Source organism: Trachurus japonicus, chromosome 1 (assembly GCF_045865225.1).
Source record: "Trachurus japonicus isolate A0001 chromosome 1, Traja_1.0".
In the NCBI taxonomy this organism is placed as follows: Eukaryota; Metazoa; Chordata; class Actinopteri; order Carangiformes; family Carangidae; genus Trachurus; species Trachurus japonicus.
In genome coordinates, this window is record NC_140907.1 from 17,652,223 (window position 1) to 17,670,633 (window position 18,411).

The 18,411-nt window shown below is 41.0% G+C and overlaps 2 protein-coding genes across 2 annotated transcripts in view; both read left to right on the forward strand.

The window, feature by feature from the left end:
• zcchc7 (zinc finger, CCHC domain containing 7) overlaps positions 1-6,039 on the forward strand; it is a 46,823-nt gene extending 40,784 nt beyond the window's left edge. The window contains exons 8-10 of the mRNA XM_085777424.1: positions 3,632-3,727; positions 4,140-4,257; positions 5,159-6,039. Coding sequence (XP_085633550.1) covers positions 3,632-3,727; positions 4,140-4,257; positions 5,159-5,781 — 837 coding nt within the window. The 3' untranslated portion in view covers positions 5,782-6,039. The remainder of the gene's footprint in view (positions 1-3,631; positions 3,728-4,139; positions 4,258-5,158) is intronic.
• Positions 6,040-8,894: 2,855 nt separating this feature from the next.
• pgm2 (phosphoglucomutase 2) lies at positions 8,895-17,959 on the forward strand. The gene is made up of 13 exons (XM_085777437.1): positions 8,895-9,090; positions 10,579-10,746; positions 11,016-11,207; positions 12,401-12,484; positions 12,598-12,791; positions 13,774-13,963; positions 14,080-14,177; positions 14,706-14,886; positions 15,356-15,449; positions 16,801-16,930; positions 17,032-17,224; positions 17,460-17,593; positions 17,839-17,959. Exons 1-13 carry the CDS (start codon positions 9,016-9,018, stop codon positions 17,939-17,941), a joined length of 1,836 nt encoding a protein of 611 aa, XP_085633563.1. The 5' UTR covers positions 8,895-9,015; the 3' UTR covers positions 17,942-17,959.
• The last annotated feature ends 452 nt before the right edge of the window (positions 17,960-18,411 follow it).

Below are 18,411 nucleotides of genomic sequence, written 5' to 3' on the forward strand. Positions count from 1 at the left end.
TATGAAAATTACAGGATTAATGTTTTTAGGTCTCCAGCTCATTTCCCTATTCTGTCTGAGTGGATGTTCACCTTATAGCCATTTCCATGGCCATCTCTAACTCATGACTGTCTAATTAACCCTCCATATTAACCTAATATGTACATACTGGCATGTTGCACACACACGCACCACAAGGGTCTCTTTGTTTTGGTATGAGCCCAGTAGTCTTGTGTTGTGTTGCGAGGCTGTTTCCTATGATAAAGCATGCAGAGTTGGTCCCCAGTGGGTCCAGTAACATATGCAAACCTCTCCCCTTTGCTGCAATAACATATGCAAAACAGCGCCGCTGGCCCCGGCCCCCACACTCCCACCACCCGTTACCGTTCGGTTCCCACCCCCTCACACACACACACACACATACATACACACACAGTTATCAAACACAATCCGAGAAGCAAACAGGCTTGTGTGTGTGTGTGTGTGTGTGTGTGTGTGTGTGTGTGTGTGTGTGTGTGTGTGTGTGTGTGTGTGTGTGTGTGTGTGTGTGTGTGTGTGTGTGTGTGTGTGTGTGTGTGTGTGTGTGTGTGTTCCTTCAGATTGTAGTCTGTAACAGTCTGAGCTTTGTGTTGGCCAAAGGATTATCACGGCTTTGCCACCAGCAGCTAAGGCAAGGAGCAGAGGAGAGCAGGGCTTAGAGAGACACAGTGTATGTGTTGGGACAACTGTGGGAAAACGTGTGTGTGTGTGTGTGTGACAGAGTGCTCATGTGTCTGTGTGTATGCATGAGAGGCCACGGATGGCTGCTTGTCTGTGTCCACCCACAGTGAAGCCCTTAGGACCTTCTCAAACTCCCTCCTACACACACACACACACACACACACACACAAACACACACACACACACACACCTCTTCGCAGCTCCAGTCCTCTTTTTGTCTGTGAACAGCTTCTGAAGCTCTTCATGTCAGATCAGCAGGAAGTGGATCAGGCTCAGATCTCTCCTCTCTCCGTCCCTGCACTCAGACGGCTCTTAGTTAAACACAGACAGATGTTTTTAACGCAGCCTCCCCTGCTGTCAAGTGTCTGTCAAGCAGGTTCATGAGTGAAAATGTTAAGGCCTCTTGGGAAATTTGGAAAAGTGGAGACGTTCAATTTGTATTACATTAGATTTCTGTCATGAAAAGCATACGTGTACACACTTATCCAAATATTCACAAAACTGGACAAAGGCAAAAATCTTTTTACCGCACATGGACATGCGAAGAGTTAACACATGGCAATGGACGAAATAACGACAACTCAACTACAGGAAGGATCTAACAGCGACAGTGTTATTCATATAACTGAAGCACTGATGCATAAAACTCCAGGTGCTTTCTAGTGATAGTATAGGTCAGAGGTCAGGACGCCTACATGAAGTCTGTGGGTTCACAAGGTAATAAACAAAGAAAAACAGAAAAAACACATTTCATTTCAGCATCACAGAATGTTGTTTTCTATCTATCTATCTATCTATCTATCTATCTATCTATCTATCTATCTATCTATCTATCTATCTATCTATCTATCTATCTATCTATCTATCTATCTATCTATCTATCTATCTATCTATCTATCTATCTATCTATCTATCTATCTATCTATCTATCTATCTGCAATTAGAAACAAGGGGTTGCGCGAGTAGAGTAGATGTTGCTTTTTAAGTCTTTTATTTTGAAAATTTCCACTGACATTCACCTTGTGGCAGAACCGGTCAGCAGGCTGTTTGGATGATGATGCGACTCGTTACCTCTGAAAGTCCCCTAAAAGTGTCAACAAACTATTTATATCAAGTAAAGTAATGCATGACTTTGCAATGACAGAGTCGGTTTCTTTGCTCAAATTTAATCAGAAAGTGATTTTGTTGGATATTTTAGGGGATATGTGACCTTTTCAGAGCAGTTGCTGTGTTTATCCCAGTAGAAAATCAGAGTTAGTCAGGTGTAGGAATAGATTCAGGTGAACGCCTGACCCGAACAAATGTTCATTGAGGCTTACTCAGCCGTCATATGAATGAACCAGATTTAGAGGACTAATTTGCGAGGACATTTTGACCTCTGGCTTTTACAAATATGCAGTTTGATGGCAAATCAATGGTAAGAAATAAATAAATCTGCCCGTGTTATGTCGACTTTCACTGCACAGCCAGACTCTCCAGGACTCCTCCTCTCCAAACCCCTGAGAAAGAAAGCGAGAGAAAGACACCAAACTGATTTGATCCCTCAGGCCCTGGCCCTCTTAGCTATTTAGATGCCCCTGATAGGAAGCGGCGGATGAAAACAGAGAGCGAGAAAATGAAAGAGGGATGAGGGTTCATCCAGTTAATTAATATTGTATGAGGCAGACAACTCCTCTCACGCACACGCCCACAGACGCACAGGTTTTCAGACAACTATCACAGGTTGATGGGAGAATAGGAGGGGATTTCATTTCTTTTTTTCTCTCTCTCTCTCCCTCTCTCTCTCTCTCTTTCTCTATCTGTCTCTCTGTGTCTCTCGTGCTTTCATTCATTCTGTCTATGTGCTGGATCAGAGTATGTGGAGATAACACAAGCCCAAGGTCAGGGAGGGAGAGACAGAGGGAGACCTACATCCAATTTACATGAGAGATGAATGGGAAGAGGGGCAGGAAGGGTGGAGGTCGGTGGGGGTGGGGGGGCTCGAGACGGGGACTGTGATCTCCTTAGGGTGCGTGTGTGTGTGTGCGTGCATGTGCTCGCAAGAGGTCTGTGATCTCCTGGCCTTTGTGATGGAGATGGGCCCGGCCGGCCTGACCCGATAATGACGCGACGCTCTAATAGCATTCATCCTTTCTGCCGCAAAACTACTCAAGCGGAAAAGAGAGAGAGAGAGAGAGAGACAGAGAGAGAGAGAGGGAGAGACAGAGAGAGGAAAAAACAAGTGTGATGTGGGGATGAGAGGAGAGGGAAGAAGGAGGAAGGGAGAGGAGAAGAAAGGGAGGGGAGGTTAGCGCTAAGCTATGTTTAAGAAATGACGTGGGGCACAAATGATTTGTAATCTTGGAATCAGGGCTGAGAGACGAAGGAGGGGCACCTTAGATGAGTGTTAACGTGTGTGTGTGTGTGTGTGTGTGTGTCGGTGTGTGTGTGTGTGTGTGTGTGTGTGACATTAGCAGTAAATGCACTGTGCCTGTGACTCCTCTCTCTCTATATCAGTGTATATTTGCTGTGGGCACTGGAGCATGGAAGGCTTTCAGAACACTGGCCCATAGGGGACGGGACCCCGTGTCCAACACACACACACAAATGAACATACACACACACACACACACACACATGGAGAGAGAGAAAGAGAGGCGCTTACTTATCATACTGGGTCATTACAGGCCTCTAACTATAGCCCTGGTAATCACTGTTTTATATCAGCGGCCATATTCACAGCACAATACACAGCAGCTCGTATCAATAGAGAGCATGGGAATGATGGCAGACAAGAGGGAGAACGAGAGACAAATGGAAAGTTAAACCATTATTATATTGTCCCCAACATGTTCATAGGGAAGAGAATATTTTGAATTTATGTAAAACATAGTATTGTACATACTGCTTCTCTTGTAACAAAACTTTTAAATACTGTTTTTTGTGTATTTAGACAAAGACAGGGCCTCCTATGAAGCAGCGGAAAGAGGACACTGGACGATCTCCTGCCTACTGCTACAACTGCTCCAAGAAAGGACACTTTGGACATGTGAGTTATGTCTATGTAACATAGGACAGGATATGCACATGGAGGTATTTGACTTTGCCCACACTTCTTTGTGCTCTTTTGGCCAAAATAAATCCCCAATGATAGCAGATAAGATGAGCAAGAACTGAATAAAATTTGTTTTAGATGCCTGTAGAGAGCAGAACAAATGACAAATAAAGAAGTTCGATTCTAAACACTCTTGATATTTCTGGAAGTTATTCTATCTTTTCTTCTGTATACATTTTTTTTGGTTTGCTCAGATTTGAACCTCTTCAATAACTTCCCTTAAATGATGCACTAACAGCATTCGTGTAGTTTTCAGTGAAAACACATGCTGCACAGAATTTGTGCAGACTGTGACTGTGTGTGTGAGTGTGTGTGTGTGTCATGCATTCGTGCGTGTCTCCCTCAGGTGTGTACACGGCAGAGGATGTTTAATGGAGTTTTTGCCAGCATCCCGTTCATCAACCACTACGACACAGTCGAGGACATCAACCGCAGACAACACAGGATAAAGCACAAAGTTAAAGGTGAATCACACACACAAACACACAAACAGTTTGATGTGGTGCTTAGTAGTTAGTTTAGTCCTGGTTTGTTGTTTGTTATTACATTTTTTAAATCTCTTCTTACACTTCAAGTGAATGCCCTCCACACTTACATATGGCCAGTAAAGTAAAAATGCAAGATGTCAGTATTCTCTATTGTACGCTCCAATTCAATTACAAAACAGCAGAGCTCAGGCACTTTGAATGAATGCTTGATAAAATACGCTTATTCACTTACTTACTGAGTGTCACATGAGAGAACTTGTCGTGGAAATTTTGGTGCTGCTGATGGAGAGTCAAAGAACAAGACAGGAGAGGTAGCATGCACCCAAGTTTATTCTCCATTCTCCACAGAGAAGGGGACAGAACACAGAACTACATGGCAGGTAGCAGTTCAGAGTAGTGCCCCCAGAACAGGGATTGCAGTCCCTTCTTATACCCCACTTGACAGCTACCTATGACTCTGGTTGCTTCATTACTACAAGCACTTCTAGCCTTCCCAGACAATAAACCAAGTCAACAGATGTGTTACTCATGAAGGGCTGCCTACCTCAGTTGTTGTTGTACCTATAGGAATTTACAACCTAGATCAGTTAGTAAACAAGGTTGTACATGGGTCATCCTAGTGTTCTTCCTCTGCCCCCAGGTTTATTGTAGTCTAATGGAGTTAACAGGATTGCTACAAGATTTTACTACAACCTCCACAAAGACTACGTTGCTACTTATTACAAGGAGAATACCAATGTCAGCTAATTTTCCACCACAGACTGATAAAACTACCTGACTTATCTGACCTTGTTTTAACTCATGATGCTGTGACAACTTCCCTGCAGGTTGAAAAAAAGTCCTTTAATTAAATCCTTTGTGCTTCTGCTTTCTGCAGATCTGAAGAACAACGGCTATTTCCCCACCACATCCGAGACCCCTGTCACACCAGGACCGCCGAAAAAGAAACAGAAAATGAGCCACGACAGAAACAGTCACCAACATAACCACACACCTCACCATACCCCCAACAACCACAAACCCAGCCATATCTTCTTTAGTGACAATTACTTTAAGAACAAAACACCCAAATCAAATAAGTTCAATAAGTCCAAACAACAGGAAACCAGTGGCACTGCGAAACCGTGGAAACCCAAGAGACAGGTGCCTGTTTCGAGAGACCCCCTTCCACCAGCTAAACTTATTTTGGATGAAGCAGACGACTTTCCCAGAGGAGGGGGCAAAGGAGAGAAAGAAGAGAAGAAGAAGAAAGGGAAAATGATGAAGAAAACAATGGGAGTACCACCAGAGGGACGCAGAGGCAGCGGACCACAGCGCCTCTGTTGGACTGTAACTGGTGGGATGCAGGGGTCAGGGTCCAAGCCGGAGAACGGAGAGAAGAAAATGAAGAAGAAGCGAAATCGAGACCGGAGAAATTCTGACAAAAAAAACTCTGCACCTATGTACCCGACGGATGAGAACCTGTTTATCATCAAACAACGCAAGAAACGCAGCAGATAGCAGCAGTATGTGTGTGTGTCAGAGCCGCAGTCTTTATGATGAGTGGTTATATGTTCATGACATTAACTGACACGACTCAGGTCTCACTGCAAAAGATCAGAGTGTCACTTGCCTCTTTCACAGAAGACGTTTTGACATGTGTGAGGAAAAGCCTGGGTGTAAATAACAGAATGAACAACAGATCTGAGTTCAGTGGCCTCAGTCTCAGGGTCCTGGTATCTGGTATTGTGCACGCTGGCTCACTGTCACAACTTATAAAATGGGGACTTTGTCAAAGGACGGGTTCACAATTTTTCCATGTATCCATATACACATTGTTTGCAATGGCCTTTAAAAGATCTCTTTCTAATGCACCTTCACTATAAGAGGTGCAGAGGCAAAACTCCTGCTCCTTGTTTTGTATGAAGCTATTGTGAGGCTTTAATGTTCTGAGTTAGACATGTGATGTGGATTTATTATAAGTCTTATTAACACAAAACTGCAGGGAATCACCGAGAACAAAATGAGTGAATTGTATGCTATAACCACAGTAATTTATTTCTCTAACTCAGATAGCCGAACCCTCATACAGATAAATCTCTGAATACATTTTTGCCCAAAATGGCGACTGTAGATTTTGTGCCCCATCACTTACACCGGGAGCACCTTAGGTCTGGATCATTTAATCCCCAGTAAGCGACAGGACTATCTCAATCCAACACAAAGTGGCATCTGTTAATCCAAAATGTAGCAGCCAGGAGCACTGGGATGCACCCAAATCTGTCAAAAGCTTTGAGTCTGTGTCTTACACCCACATGTAGCTGCACCTGGGTCGCCTGCTATCACATAAAGTCAGACCTCATTGATATTTAGTTTGTAAGATAACAGCACAATAATATTAACTCAAGTCCACTGCTTAAGTATAAGTACCTGTATTTTACTTGAGTATTTCTGTTTAATGCCACTTCTACTGCTCTACTCACTTTTACCTGATATCAGATTTTCAGTTTATGATTTTGCATAAGAATAAACCAAATGATCAGCTTCTAAAGTTCAATTCATACATGGAAAATTAAATCAAAGGATCCATCCTATCTGGCTTTAGGTCCCTGGGAAAAACCTTGAGCTCTTTGTCAAATTTAACTGAGTTGTTCACAGTTCTACCAAAGAGTGAAAGGGTGATTTACCCTCTAAAATGTTGTTTTTGTGTATTGCAAATCCCTGACAGAGCCACCAACAAAGTATTGGAGCTATTCTTTGATGGTCTTAGAAATACCAGTGCTTTTCCTGCCCCTGTTTGTGCTGTGAAAAAGGCCTGTGGTGTTTGATACTGTTGAAACTGAAGCATTGAGAAAGTCAAGAGTTCATACGGCTCGTTCATGAATGATCTGTTTAGAAAATACATCATTTCCAGCGGCTTTAGTTACACAGTATGACTTCCATTGCTGATAGACATACACCGACATGAAATAGTTGCATTAACCTACAGTGTTTACAATAGATTATTTAATAGATAATTGTTAGAATAAATCTATTGTAGTCATTTTTTCATCTCTTTTGTTCACATTCATTTCTGAACAATTAATTAAAACCAGACTGCTCTTTGAAGAACAGTAAGACAGTTTTCTTGTGCCTCTGCTCTGAACATAATTTTCAAGCTGTTGAATAACTACTCTTGTACCATGGTCCTTTTACATTTAGAACTGAAGTGATGCCTTTCTTCTGTAACGCTCATTCATTTGTAAATTATCTAAATATGTGAACATACTGTAGCCTAAATATGTTTATTGCATATATTTGATTTACAAATTTGAAGAGTTCCTTCACCATTCACATGATGAAACCTGCGTGTGACACGGGACCTTAACACGAATACTAGTAAAAACAAAACTTGAATCTTTATTTTTAGGTTTATTATTCTGCAGTTGAGATCAGCTGTATCAGCCACTGGCTTCTGTTTAGTGGACAACTTCCTTCAGTGATAATTCACATTGCAGTCTCTGTTGTATAATTTACCTTCATGATACATTAAAATCATCTGGTTCCAATGACTAAATGTCTTTTTTTTCCCCAGCTGATTTTTATTATTGTAAGCTCACTATCATCTCTCAGGGGTATCATTAATTTTCATCTCTAACTAGAACTAATGGAGAAGAAGAGGCAGTGCCCCCACAACAGTATCAACCTGTTGATACAGTATGAATTACCTCAGGAAAAAAAAAAACTTCATCAAGCAACAACATGTGTGGAAGCAGTTTTCAAGTGATGTTACAAACCAAAATCAGTAATTGATCACTGCTGGAACTGTCTTTAGTGTTGCTGTATTAGTGTTTCCCTTGTGTTTTTATGTGAAAGAATGAAGGATAACAAATTATTTATTAAAATAAAAGATGCAACTCAGTGCATGTGTTTTGTGTCTTATATCACAAAGCTCAGATAACTCATTGGGAAGGAGTTGTGTTATCAAATGTCCCGTTAGCCTAACTGGTTTATTGTTGGTAGAGCTGCAGCTACTATATACTTCTCTTGGCGCACTGCAAAAGGCAAAAGCACATCAGTTACAACAGAAGTTATGAAGACCCAGACTAGGCCTAGATCACTGACTCATCACAGTACAATGATCATAAATTCTAATCCCCTCCCATAAAGTAATGAGGTAAAGACCTATAGGTTGAATGGTGATAATTAGGTTTTAAGTGCTAAGGCTCCAGCTTTGTGTTTTGTTTATGTTGATGTGCAATTGTGTTGTTGTCAGTTTTATTTATTAGTATATTTAAATAAATCTTAACGATCACTGTGGTACTGGTACTTGTTGGGTGAACAGTATTTCCTTTTTTTAATGTAGCCTACATTGGTGAATAAGAAATGTCAAAGAAAAATTCTTATAATAAATGTAATAATTATATTTGTGTTATGTAATTTACAGAAGTAATTAATTACACTACTCATTACTGCAAAAAAAAAAAAAAAAAAGTTGAATTACAATGCGTAGCCTACTCTAAAACACGACTCCCAATTGTACTTACCGTCTCTACCCATTACCTGTATGTGTCCATGAAGGCCACACGGTTCCGTAATTCCCACACTTGCTGCGGCACCTGAAGGCATCAGATGGTGACGTATTACGTAGCTCCGCCCCGCGCCGTGGTGCTTTCACATTCACAGCCGCTTTCCACTCTCTTCTGTCGGGTAAAGAGCTACAGGGCGAGAGTGTTTCACTTTAGAGGCAGATAACCGGACGGGGAAAGAAGAGAAATGGAAAACGGTTCGTTTTCGAGCGGGGACCCGGAGCTGGACCGGGCTGTCCGGCTGTGGCTGCAGTATGACGAGGTGAGGCGACAGGTGACAGCTAGCAGGCTAGCTCAGTCAGCTAAACTCATCAGATGTTTGTTACCTGTGACATGTCATGTGTGTCATTCAGGTTTATGTTAAACCATGACGTCAGTCTGCCATGAAATGATTAGTTTGAAGTAACTTCGTGAAATGCGTGGTTTTAATAATAACAGGACAACTAGGAAGTATGGAGTTGTAAACAGCGGTGTAAAACCTCAGTGTCCTCTCAAAATGAAACTATAGGCAGTGAAATCAAGCAGTTGATACTTTGCTTTGCTCTTTTGTAATGCTTTATTTTAGAGGTCTCAATCATAACATCCTGGAAAATGTTCAGATAGAAATCAATGTAGTAGGCCACTGTTTCCTAGTTGTAAGTTGAACTTGGAAGGACTTTTTGAACGTATGGAAATGTATGATTTGTCTGCCAGCAAACAAACAATCCCTTAATATCCAGAGAATAAAACTTTTGAAAGTGAAATGAATGAATACTAACTTGCGTCAAAACGCAGCTGTCCTTCAAGGGAAGTTTCATTTCCTTAAAAATACTCCCCAAAATCACGAAGATCTGTGCAGATACTTATGGAATAACAGACATGTCAAATAAAATATTACCCTCTCCTATAAATCTAAATACCCTAAAATATTGGTGCTAACCTCTGCTGCAAATAATATGTGACACAAATATTAAAGCTCCACATGCTAAATCTCCTCTCCCTTTCAGCTGTCTGCAAGCAGAACTGTGATATACTGATTAGTAGGTAATTTGTTCTGTCACATGATGTTAAAATGCACAGATATGCACGTGCAATCAGACTAACATGCATGCAGCCATCTGACCAACACAACCAGACTCTTTCATGGCCTTAAATAGACATGGGGATGCCACCAATTGGGTCACATTGGAAAAGGGTCCCATATTCATTAGTCTTAAGATAACTGCATTATGGCAGTTTGCTCATTGACCCGTTTGAACAGGACGCATCATGTGGACTCACTTACTGTTTACGGCTGACATCTCTAAATGGACTGTTTTCACTTTACCTAGCAAAATGCATGTCATTCATTCACAAGAAAATGCAGCACACTTAAAGAGACCGTAATTTTACCGTGAAGCTACACAGGTAAATACATAGAGGTCATCTTCTCAACCTCTTGACATTGCTCGACATTTTAAGTTTAAAAAGTTATTATCTAAATTAGAACTGACAGGAAATATACAGTGACTATTTCAATTAATATTCTCCATTTTATAATGACAACAGATTTAAACCATATCTTTGTAAATGTGCAAGTGTTAGCCAGGGAGCTCATTTTCAATAATAGTCATCAGCAAAGCTTGAACACATCTTACCAACCATTCTGACTGCCTTCGTAGTAGTTACATTAGAAAATAAAGTGATGTTGCCACCCTGATCTCTAGCTGTATGCTTGTTTGTATAAATGTAGATAATAATCTAGAATTTATTCCTGTGTTTTCTTCCCCAGAACCCCAAAACAGTGTCCATGGTGCGGGACCTGATGAAGGAGGGAGCAGTGGAGGCTCTGAAGAAATGTTTTTCCTCCAGGATGGAGTTTGGTACAGCAGGTCTGAGAGCAGCCATGGGCCCCGGCATTTCCTGTATGAATGACCTCACTATCATCCAGACCACGCAGGTCAGTTAATAGATAACTCCTTTACTGTGCGCACATTAAACTTAAAGTCACATGAAAGACCTACACATTTTGATTCTAGTTCACTGCTGTTCGACTCTGCGTCACTCAACCACCACCAGCTTTTTACCCAAGATTGTAGGAAGTTAATGCAGCTGCTTTTCTCACCAGCTTCCTGTTGCTGTTTTTTTTAATATCCTCCTCTACCAGTTCTGCAATTTCCCCTCTTATCGTTTTCATTCATTTCCTTAAATGTTGTCCTCTGTGAAAAGGGTTTCTGTCGCTACTTGGAGAAGAGTTTTGGGAACCTGAAGGATCGAGGCGTGGTGATAGGCTATGACGCCCGGGCTCACCCTCCCAGCGGGGGCAGCAGCAAACGTTTTGCCAGCCTGGCTGCAGCTGTTTTCATCAGCCAAGGGATTCCTGTTCACCTCTTCTCTGACATCACCCCTACACCGTTTGTGGTAATCACTTGAAATTCTCTTACATCCTCATTTGCTTCTTTCCTTTTTTGGTGATTCAGTCACAGACACCTGTAATAGAAATCCATTAAACCAGAAGTACTACTCACTGTTTATATTGAAATTTAAACATGCTTTCTACCATTTCTGCACGGTAGGATAAGTATTTGTTACGTCACATTAGTCTGTCTGCTGTCATGTTTGTTAGTGGGGCGGGGGACAGTGGGACAGAAGCTTCAGGGCAAATTCCATCTGAAAAGCTCACTTCCCCTTTGGATGCCACATGTTGCATAATGTGCATATGATTCACCAGGTTGATCTCAGTTCAAGAAACTTTCTCATGACTTTGTGTCCATACTTAACATGCACAGTCTGCAGGGAAGTGGAAAACACACAAGATATTCTCACTGCAGCTTAAAGATATTATCTTGGCAACAGGTTATGAAGAGCTGATAACTTTATTTGGTATAAGTCCTTGCAATGGTTTTTAAACACACAATCAGTACCCATGAAATGACAGTCATAAACTACAAAAAAAACAAACATTCTGGGGCCGTTCAAGATCTCTTTCATCATTCAACATTGGTTTTGTAATTGTAGGAACAGCATGTATGTACATCTTTCTATTAGTTTTCCTAACAGATAAATACAGCAGTTTTAATCAGTCAAGATCACTTCAAATCAGTTTACAACTAGATATCTAGTTGATATTACCATGCATTATCTATATTATGTCTTTGTATGTTATTAATAGTAAGGAGACAGTAGTGGATTTCTGATGAAGAGAGACACAGCAGGGTTATGCTTCCACCAGCAGACACTGAAAAGGAAAATAGAGGGAAAATAAATTAGCTATTTAAATTCATTTTAATCTATCAAAGACATAATTAATACTGGTTCTTAGGCTAAAGAAATTGATATACATACAGTACTGTAGATATTTTTTTCCAGAACTGTCACTTTATTACTTGTAACTGCTCCTAGTCATTTACAGCTTTGTGATTCTTGTTGTGTGCTTCAAATGTATATCATTTACACTCAGTTGCCACTTTATTACCTGCCCAACATGTATGTGAAAAACACCTAGAAAAATCTTTCAGTATAATGCAGTTCAGCGCAACATCGCCTTGACTACCCCACACAATAAGGCAGTGACTACATCCTAGTTAGTGATCTATACCTCATTCTCCCTGCAGCCTTTCACAGTTTCCCACCTGGGTCTGTGTGCTGGTATCATGGTGACTGCCTCTCACAACCCCAAACAGGACAACGGCTACAAGGTAACACTTCTCACTTTTTTCAGTAAAAAGTTGGTCTTGTTTCGAGTTCGGATAAAAATGTGGATTCAAATTTGTTGATATATCAGTATTTTGTTGCTCCGTTTCGGTCGCAGGTTTACTGGGAGAACGGTGCTCAGATCGTGTCTCCTCATGACAAAGGAATCTCCAAAGCCATAGAGGAGAACCTGGAGCCTTGGCCTGAGTCCTGGAAACCAGAGGAGGCCCTGAAGAGCCCTTTGCTGAAAGACCCCTTCCAGGACATCAACACACAATACTTCAAAGCCATCCAGAAGCACTGTCATCACAGGTGCTCCACCGACAACACTTAACCTGTTGAGCAGCAAATATATGATCTAAAACACCTGAGGGCAGAGGATGTCATGCTGTACAACTAGATAAACAGCGTTCAGTCACTGATTATAAACAACATGTGTCGCACCTTAAAACGGTGACTTCAGGTCTTAAGTACCAGGACATACAACACTACAGAGCTGAACTGAAAAAAAAAGCGTTACAAGTAACCCACATTAACACTGATGTTTTTAATCATCCACTGTGCAGATTAGGTCCTTATTGTCATTGTAGTCTGTTTTTATACACGAAGCAGATGACTAAGAGAATCCCTCTGAAGCTAGCAGTCACAGGTTTAATGAATAACAGCCATTAAAAACTAAAGCAGCGACCAAAAAGAAACAACAACAAAACTGTTCTCAACCATCCAACCAGGACATATTGATCAGCTAATACAGTTAGCCCATTCTGTTCAATATGTAGTTCATATCGTCCATTAGGGCAGGATACTGAGGTTCATCCATCAATATTCAAATGTTCGCTCTAATTCATGTGAAGCCATTTAACACATTAAATCCATCCACTTATTAAAGATTCTACAGCTGAAAGATGAAACCACAACCTTCCTTGATTTGACGGTTTGAGATAATGTGATAATAATACAATAAAAGTTATAAACAGAAGGTGGGAACTTTGCTCAGCCTTCCTTAGTGGCATCAAATATGATCTTTCTACCTCCCTTGTGTAAAAGTCAACACCTATGTGAACCAGTTATAACCGCTCTGTTTATTCTTCCACTCGTTTAAAAGCAGCTTATCACTGTCTGAAATTTGTAACAATCTTAACAGGGTAAAAGATAATATTTTAACCAAATTCAGTAACTTAGATCCAAGCCACGGAACACATCATGAAGGTGTCCACTGCTATCAGTGACAAAAATATACTTGCTAACATGTCCTGATGTAAACATGGTTTGACCTGAACTTCTGTCTCCGCAGGGACATAAACAAGACATCAGAAGTGAAAATTGTGCATACATCTGTGCATGGAGTCGGCCACGCATTTGTCCAGTCAGCTTTCAAAGCATTTGATCTTCACCCGCCGTACGCTGTGGCGGAACAGAAAGATCCAGACCCCGAATTCCCCACCGTCAAATATCCCAACCCTGAGGAGGGAGAGGGAGTCCTGGTGTGTATTGAACATTCACCATGTGATGCCAGCACTCATCACATGTAGTCACATATACAGTGGATGTATGTTTGTGTTTTGGTTTGAGGTGCAGTGTGCGTCTGTGTGTTTTGCAGACATTGTCCTTTGCACTGGCAGAGAGGGAAGGGGCCACTGTGGTGTTGGCCAACGATCCTGATGCAGATCGACTGGCTATCGCTGAGAAGCAGGAGAGGTATTTATCACATCACTGAACACTTGTTGAATTGGAGAGATGCGTGAAGAAATCTTTCCTTTCGAAACTTGGAAAGAAATCCTTTCTTTCAAAACTTGTAAAGAAACCTGTCTGTCTTTTTAACAATCCCTTTAAACATTTAATTACGGTATCTGTTTACATACAGTACACCTATGTGTCCTACAGGGTTTGTCACGTGCATCACAGATAAGAGGTTGTTTTAAAACCTTCACACAGCTAAAAATGTTGATTTTGCCCGAAAGAGCAAAGCTAAAAAATATGTTAAGCCCATGAGATATTCAATTTCATATAAGATCATATTAAACTCAGAGTAATTGTAGGATGTGAATTCCTTCTCAGGTCGATAAAACAGGACGCATATCTAGAATCTGCATCAAATACCATAACCTCAGCGTCTTCAAAAGTAGCTACATTATATATATATAACATTATAATGCCTCTGCAAATGAGGCTATATTTGTTTGCGTGCTTGCCTTTCTATAACCTCTGCCCATCTCTCCTTGTCAGTGGACAGTGGCGAGTGTTCAGTGGGAATGAGTTGGGAGCGTTGCTCGGCTGGTGGATGTTCCGCTGCTGGAAAAAGGAAAACTCTGACGCCGCTGCTGTGAAAAACCTCTACATGCTGTCGAGCACCGTCTCATCCAAGATCCTCCGCGCCATCGCTCTCAAGGAGGGTTTCCACTTTGAGGTAACATAGTCAAAGTCAGCACTGTGTCATGTTACATAAAAGTGGATTTTGGGAACTGCAAACCACAAAACATGATGAATAAGCACCATTAAAATTTAAATATACAGTGTAATGCTCATTGTACTTAACTTGGTTTTGCATACATTTTCCACTATGAAAATACCTTATTATTTTTTTTAACTGATCAGAAATGATTTTCCCTGGATTTTATGTCCTCATGCATCATTAAGTTTTAATATTTCCTTCTTCAAGAAGACACCGTGTTCTGCAGTTAAGCCTGCCTCTTGTAATGAAGCGGCTCAATGCCTCCAGTAATAGTATTTTAAGATAAAATGGGAATAAAGTGGTGTCTCATGGATATTAACAATCGGTTAAATGCACACTATTATAGGTAGGCTTCATTATTGCTGGACTACCGGTAATCATTTCAAACCACACTTAATTCACACTGTCGCCACTGTCTGGACAGGAAACATTAACAGGGTTCAAGTGGATGGGGAACAGAGCCAGAGACCTTTTGGACCAGAGCAAGACTGTCCTCTTTGCCTTTGAAGAGGCCATAGGTATGCACACACTCAAAACATACAAAAACACAAATTGATATTGTTTCATGTAATAAATTATAGTTGGTCTCAGTTTATTCTTTGTGGTGTCACATTTCCAACATTGGTGCACATTATTATCTTCCAAAAACCAGAGTGAATTTGATTTGTCCTCATGTGAGGTAAATCTATCAGGGATCAGTTTTAGGGCAGCTTACTATTTCAGTGTTAACAAAATCTTTTTGCCAGCTCACGAGGTCTAAACTGGCCCCTTGTCTAATGATAGTCAGCGGGCTCAGAGGACTGTGTGTGGTATTTCTTTGGTCTTTCTTTGTATTGTAGATTAAAAGAAAAGAAAAAAAGGAAAATCTTAGAATAAAAGCAGTTATGTATTGAGAGATTTACAACATTTTGTTGCCAACTTGCCATTGAAGCACTTTTCATTGAAACAATTTTAATTAAAACATACAGAATAGCTAAGTTTCCTTTTTCCTCATGAATCTCTTTATATCAACAAAAGATGTTTTGTCCTCACTCTGAGCTTTTTAGATGAAAGAGAAAAAAAACTGTGTTTCCAGTCTGTAACTAGTACATTTTATGGCACTTGACTTGACACCACACCCATACCTGACCATCGGTGTAGCTTCACACCCAGTAACAACTTCATTCTCAAATCCAATAAGCTAGTTGAGCTGTTTAATGTTTTGTGGTTGACACAACATGTTTCAACCGGAGCATTAAGCAACAGTCATGGATCCTCCTGGTATCATTTGTACAACCTGTATGACGTATCGGTCCTCAGTTGGTGAGGCTCTTCCTCCGCAGCCTCCTTCAGCAGAAAGTGAATCGACTGCCAGAATCTACTAAGGTGTATTAACACTGGGTTTCTAACCTTATTGTGAAGCCTCATTTACTTGTCAAAGTAAAACACCCATCAGTGTGTGAATGGGTGTGTGAATGGGTGAATGTGATGTACTGTAAAGCGCTTTGGGTATTGTTACAGGTATAGTAAAGCGCTATATAAATACAGACCATTTACCATTTACCATCATTAAACTCAGTGAAAGCATGCATGAAAGCATCAGATTTGTGTCAGCTGACGATGTTGGTCTCAGTTATTTGCCACTATATTATGAGTCATGGCTGCAGTCAAATGCCATGTACTGGGTTAAAGGTTGTTTGAGGCTAATATGAAAGATGCTCAGTCAGTCACACACATATAACATCACATATTTTAGAGCATTCCCATCTAATATGATTATGATGCTGTAATTGAAATCACTTGCCTGTGCATGCACTGTCAGTAAAAGGAGGAAGTGACTGCAGCAGTTGGACAGTTGCTGATACCAGGGATGAACTGTGTATGTTGCAGGGTATATGTGCAGCCCCTCTGTGCTGGATAAGGATGGAGTGAGTGCTGCTGCCATAGCGGGAGAGATGATTTCCTATCTGGCCACAGAAAAGACCAGCCTTTCTCAGCAGCTCACCACTGTCTACACCGAGTAAGACACACACATGCAGATCAAACTCATCTGACTTCAATGGACTGAACCTCCAAAATTAAGTGTCAACCCATTTTGATCTCTCCACTCCTCTCTGTCAGGTATGGGTACCACATCACCAAGAACTCCTACTTTATCTGCCATGACCAGGCTGTGATCCGCAGCTTATTTGAACGCCTGCGTAACTACGGTGGCCAGAAGGAATCATATCCCACTGAATGCGGTCGCTTCTCCATCTCAACAGTGCGAGACCTGACCACAGGCTACGACAGCAACCAACCCAATAAGAAGGCTGTAAGGGCACAAACTCACTAATGGACATCCACCCAGAGCATGTAGTTGTATTAAAACATTTGTTATTGACAGCAGGAACATTATTTTGTGTGTCTTTATGATTTTTATGAAAACAACATTATTTTGTGTGTCTTTATGATTTTTATGAAAACAACAATTATGGTCCTAATTTTGTTCGCCCAAATAACCGTAACTCTTCCTTCTTGTTCGTCCACCTCTCTGTCTGTCCCTCCAGATCCTTCCCACCTCCAGTTCCAGTCAGATGATCACCTTCACCTTCTCTAACGGGGGTGTGGCCACCATGAGGACCAGTGGCACTGAACCAAAGATCAAATACTACACTGAACTCTGTGCTGCTCCTGGTAACAGGTAGGTCACTGTTGAAAAAGCTCAAGTGACAACTTTCTGTAAGGTTTCATTATCGATTACTCTGTTCATTCCATTTTCTAAAGTGACAGGTTTATCATGTCTTGTTTTGTACAACCAACAAAACAAGAGATATTCAATTTCTTTTTACTCAGCTCTCAATTTGTCAATTGTAAATGGAAAACCCCAGTTACTAAACATAGTTACTTCATCATGTGATTTTACCTTTCCTCTGGGTCTCTTAACAGTGACGTGGCACACCTGAAGAAGGAACTGGATGACTTGGTTGATGCCATCATTGAAAACTTCTTTGAGCCACAGAAGAATAAGTTGCAGCCCAAGCCAGAGTAGCACTGATCACCCAGAGAACATATAGTATATCACAAACAGGACTAGTTGTGGCTAATATCTCTAACCAGCATTTCACATTATGTCTTAACTGCTCCAGAAGGGATTCTTGATTTAATTCCGGCTTCATTTTGCTTCATAACTACATTAACGACAATACCACCACAATTTTTTTAGTTGCTAGTTGGACCAGTATTTCACTTTGATAACCCTACTGGCAGCCTCTAACCTCCACTTTGTGTTTATCCAGACATCTGTTTTAGGGGTGTAGTTATGGGTGCTGCGTCAGTTTTACATACAGTAGTCATTACATCAGCATGATTTGGATTCAGTTTATCACAGTGCTGGAGATCTTAAACTACAGCTGGGAAATGTTTATGCTAAAGCCAAAGTCCTTCCTGCTTCCCGACTTTGTGTTTGATGAACAATTTACTGTTTATTCATTTCAGTTCAACATTATGCATTCCACATTG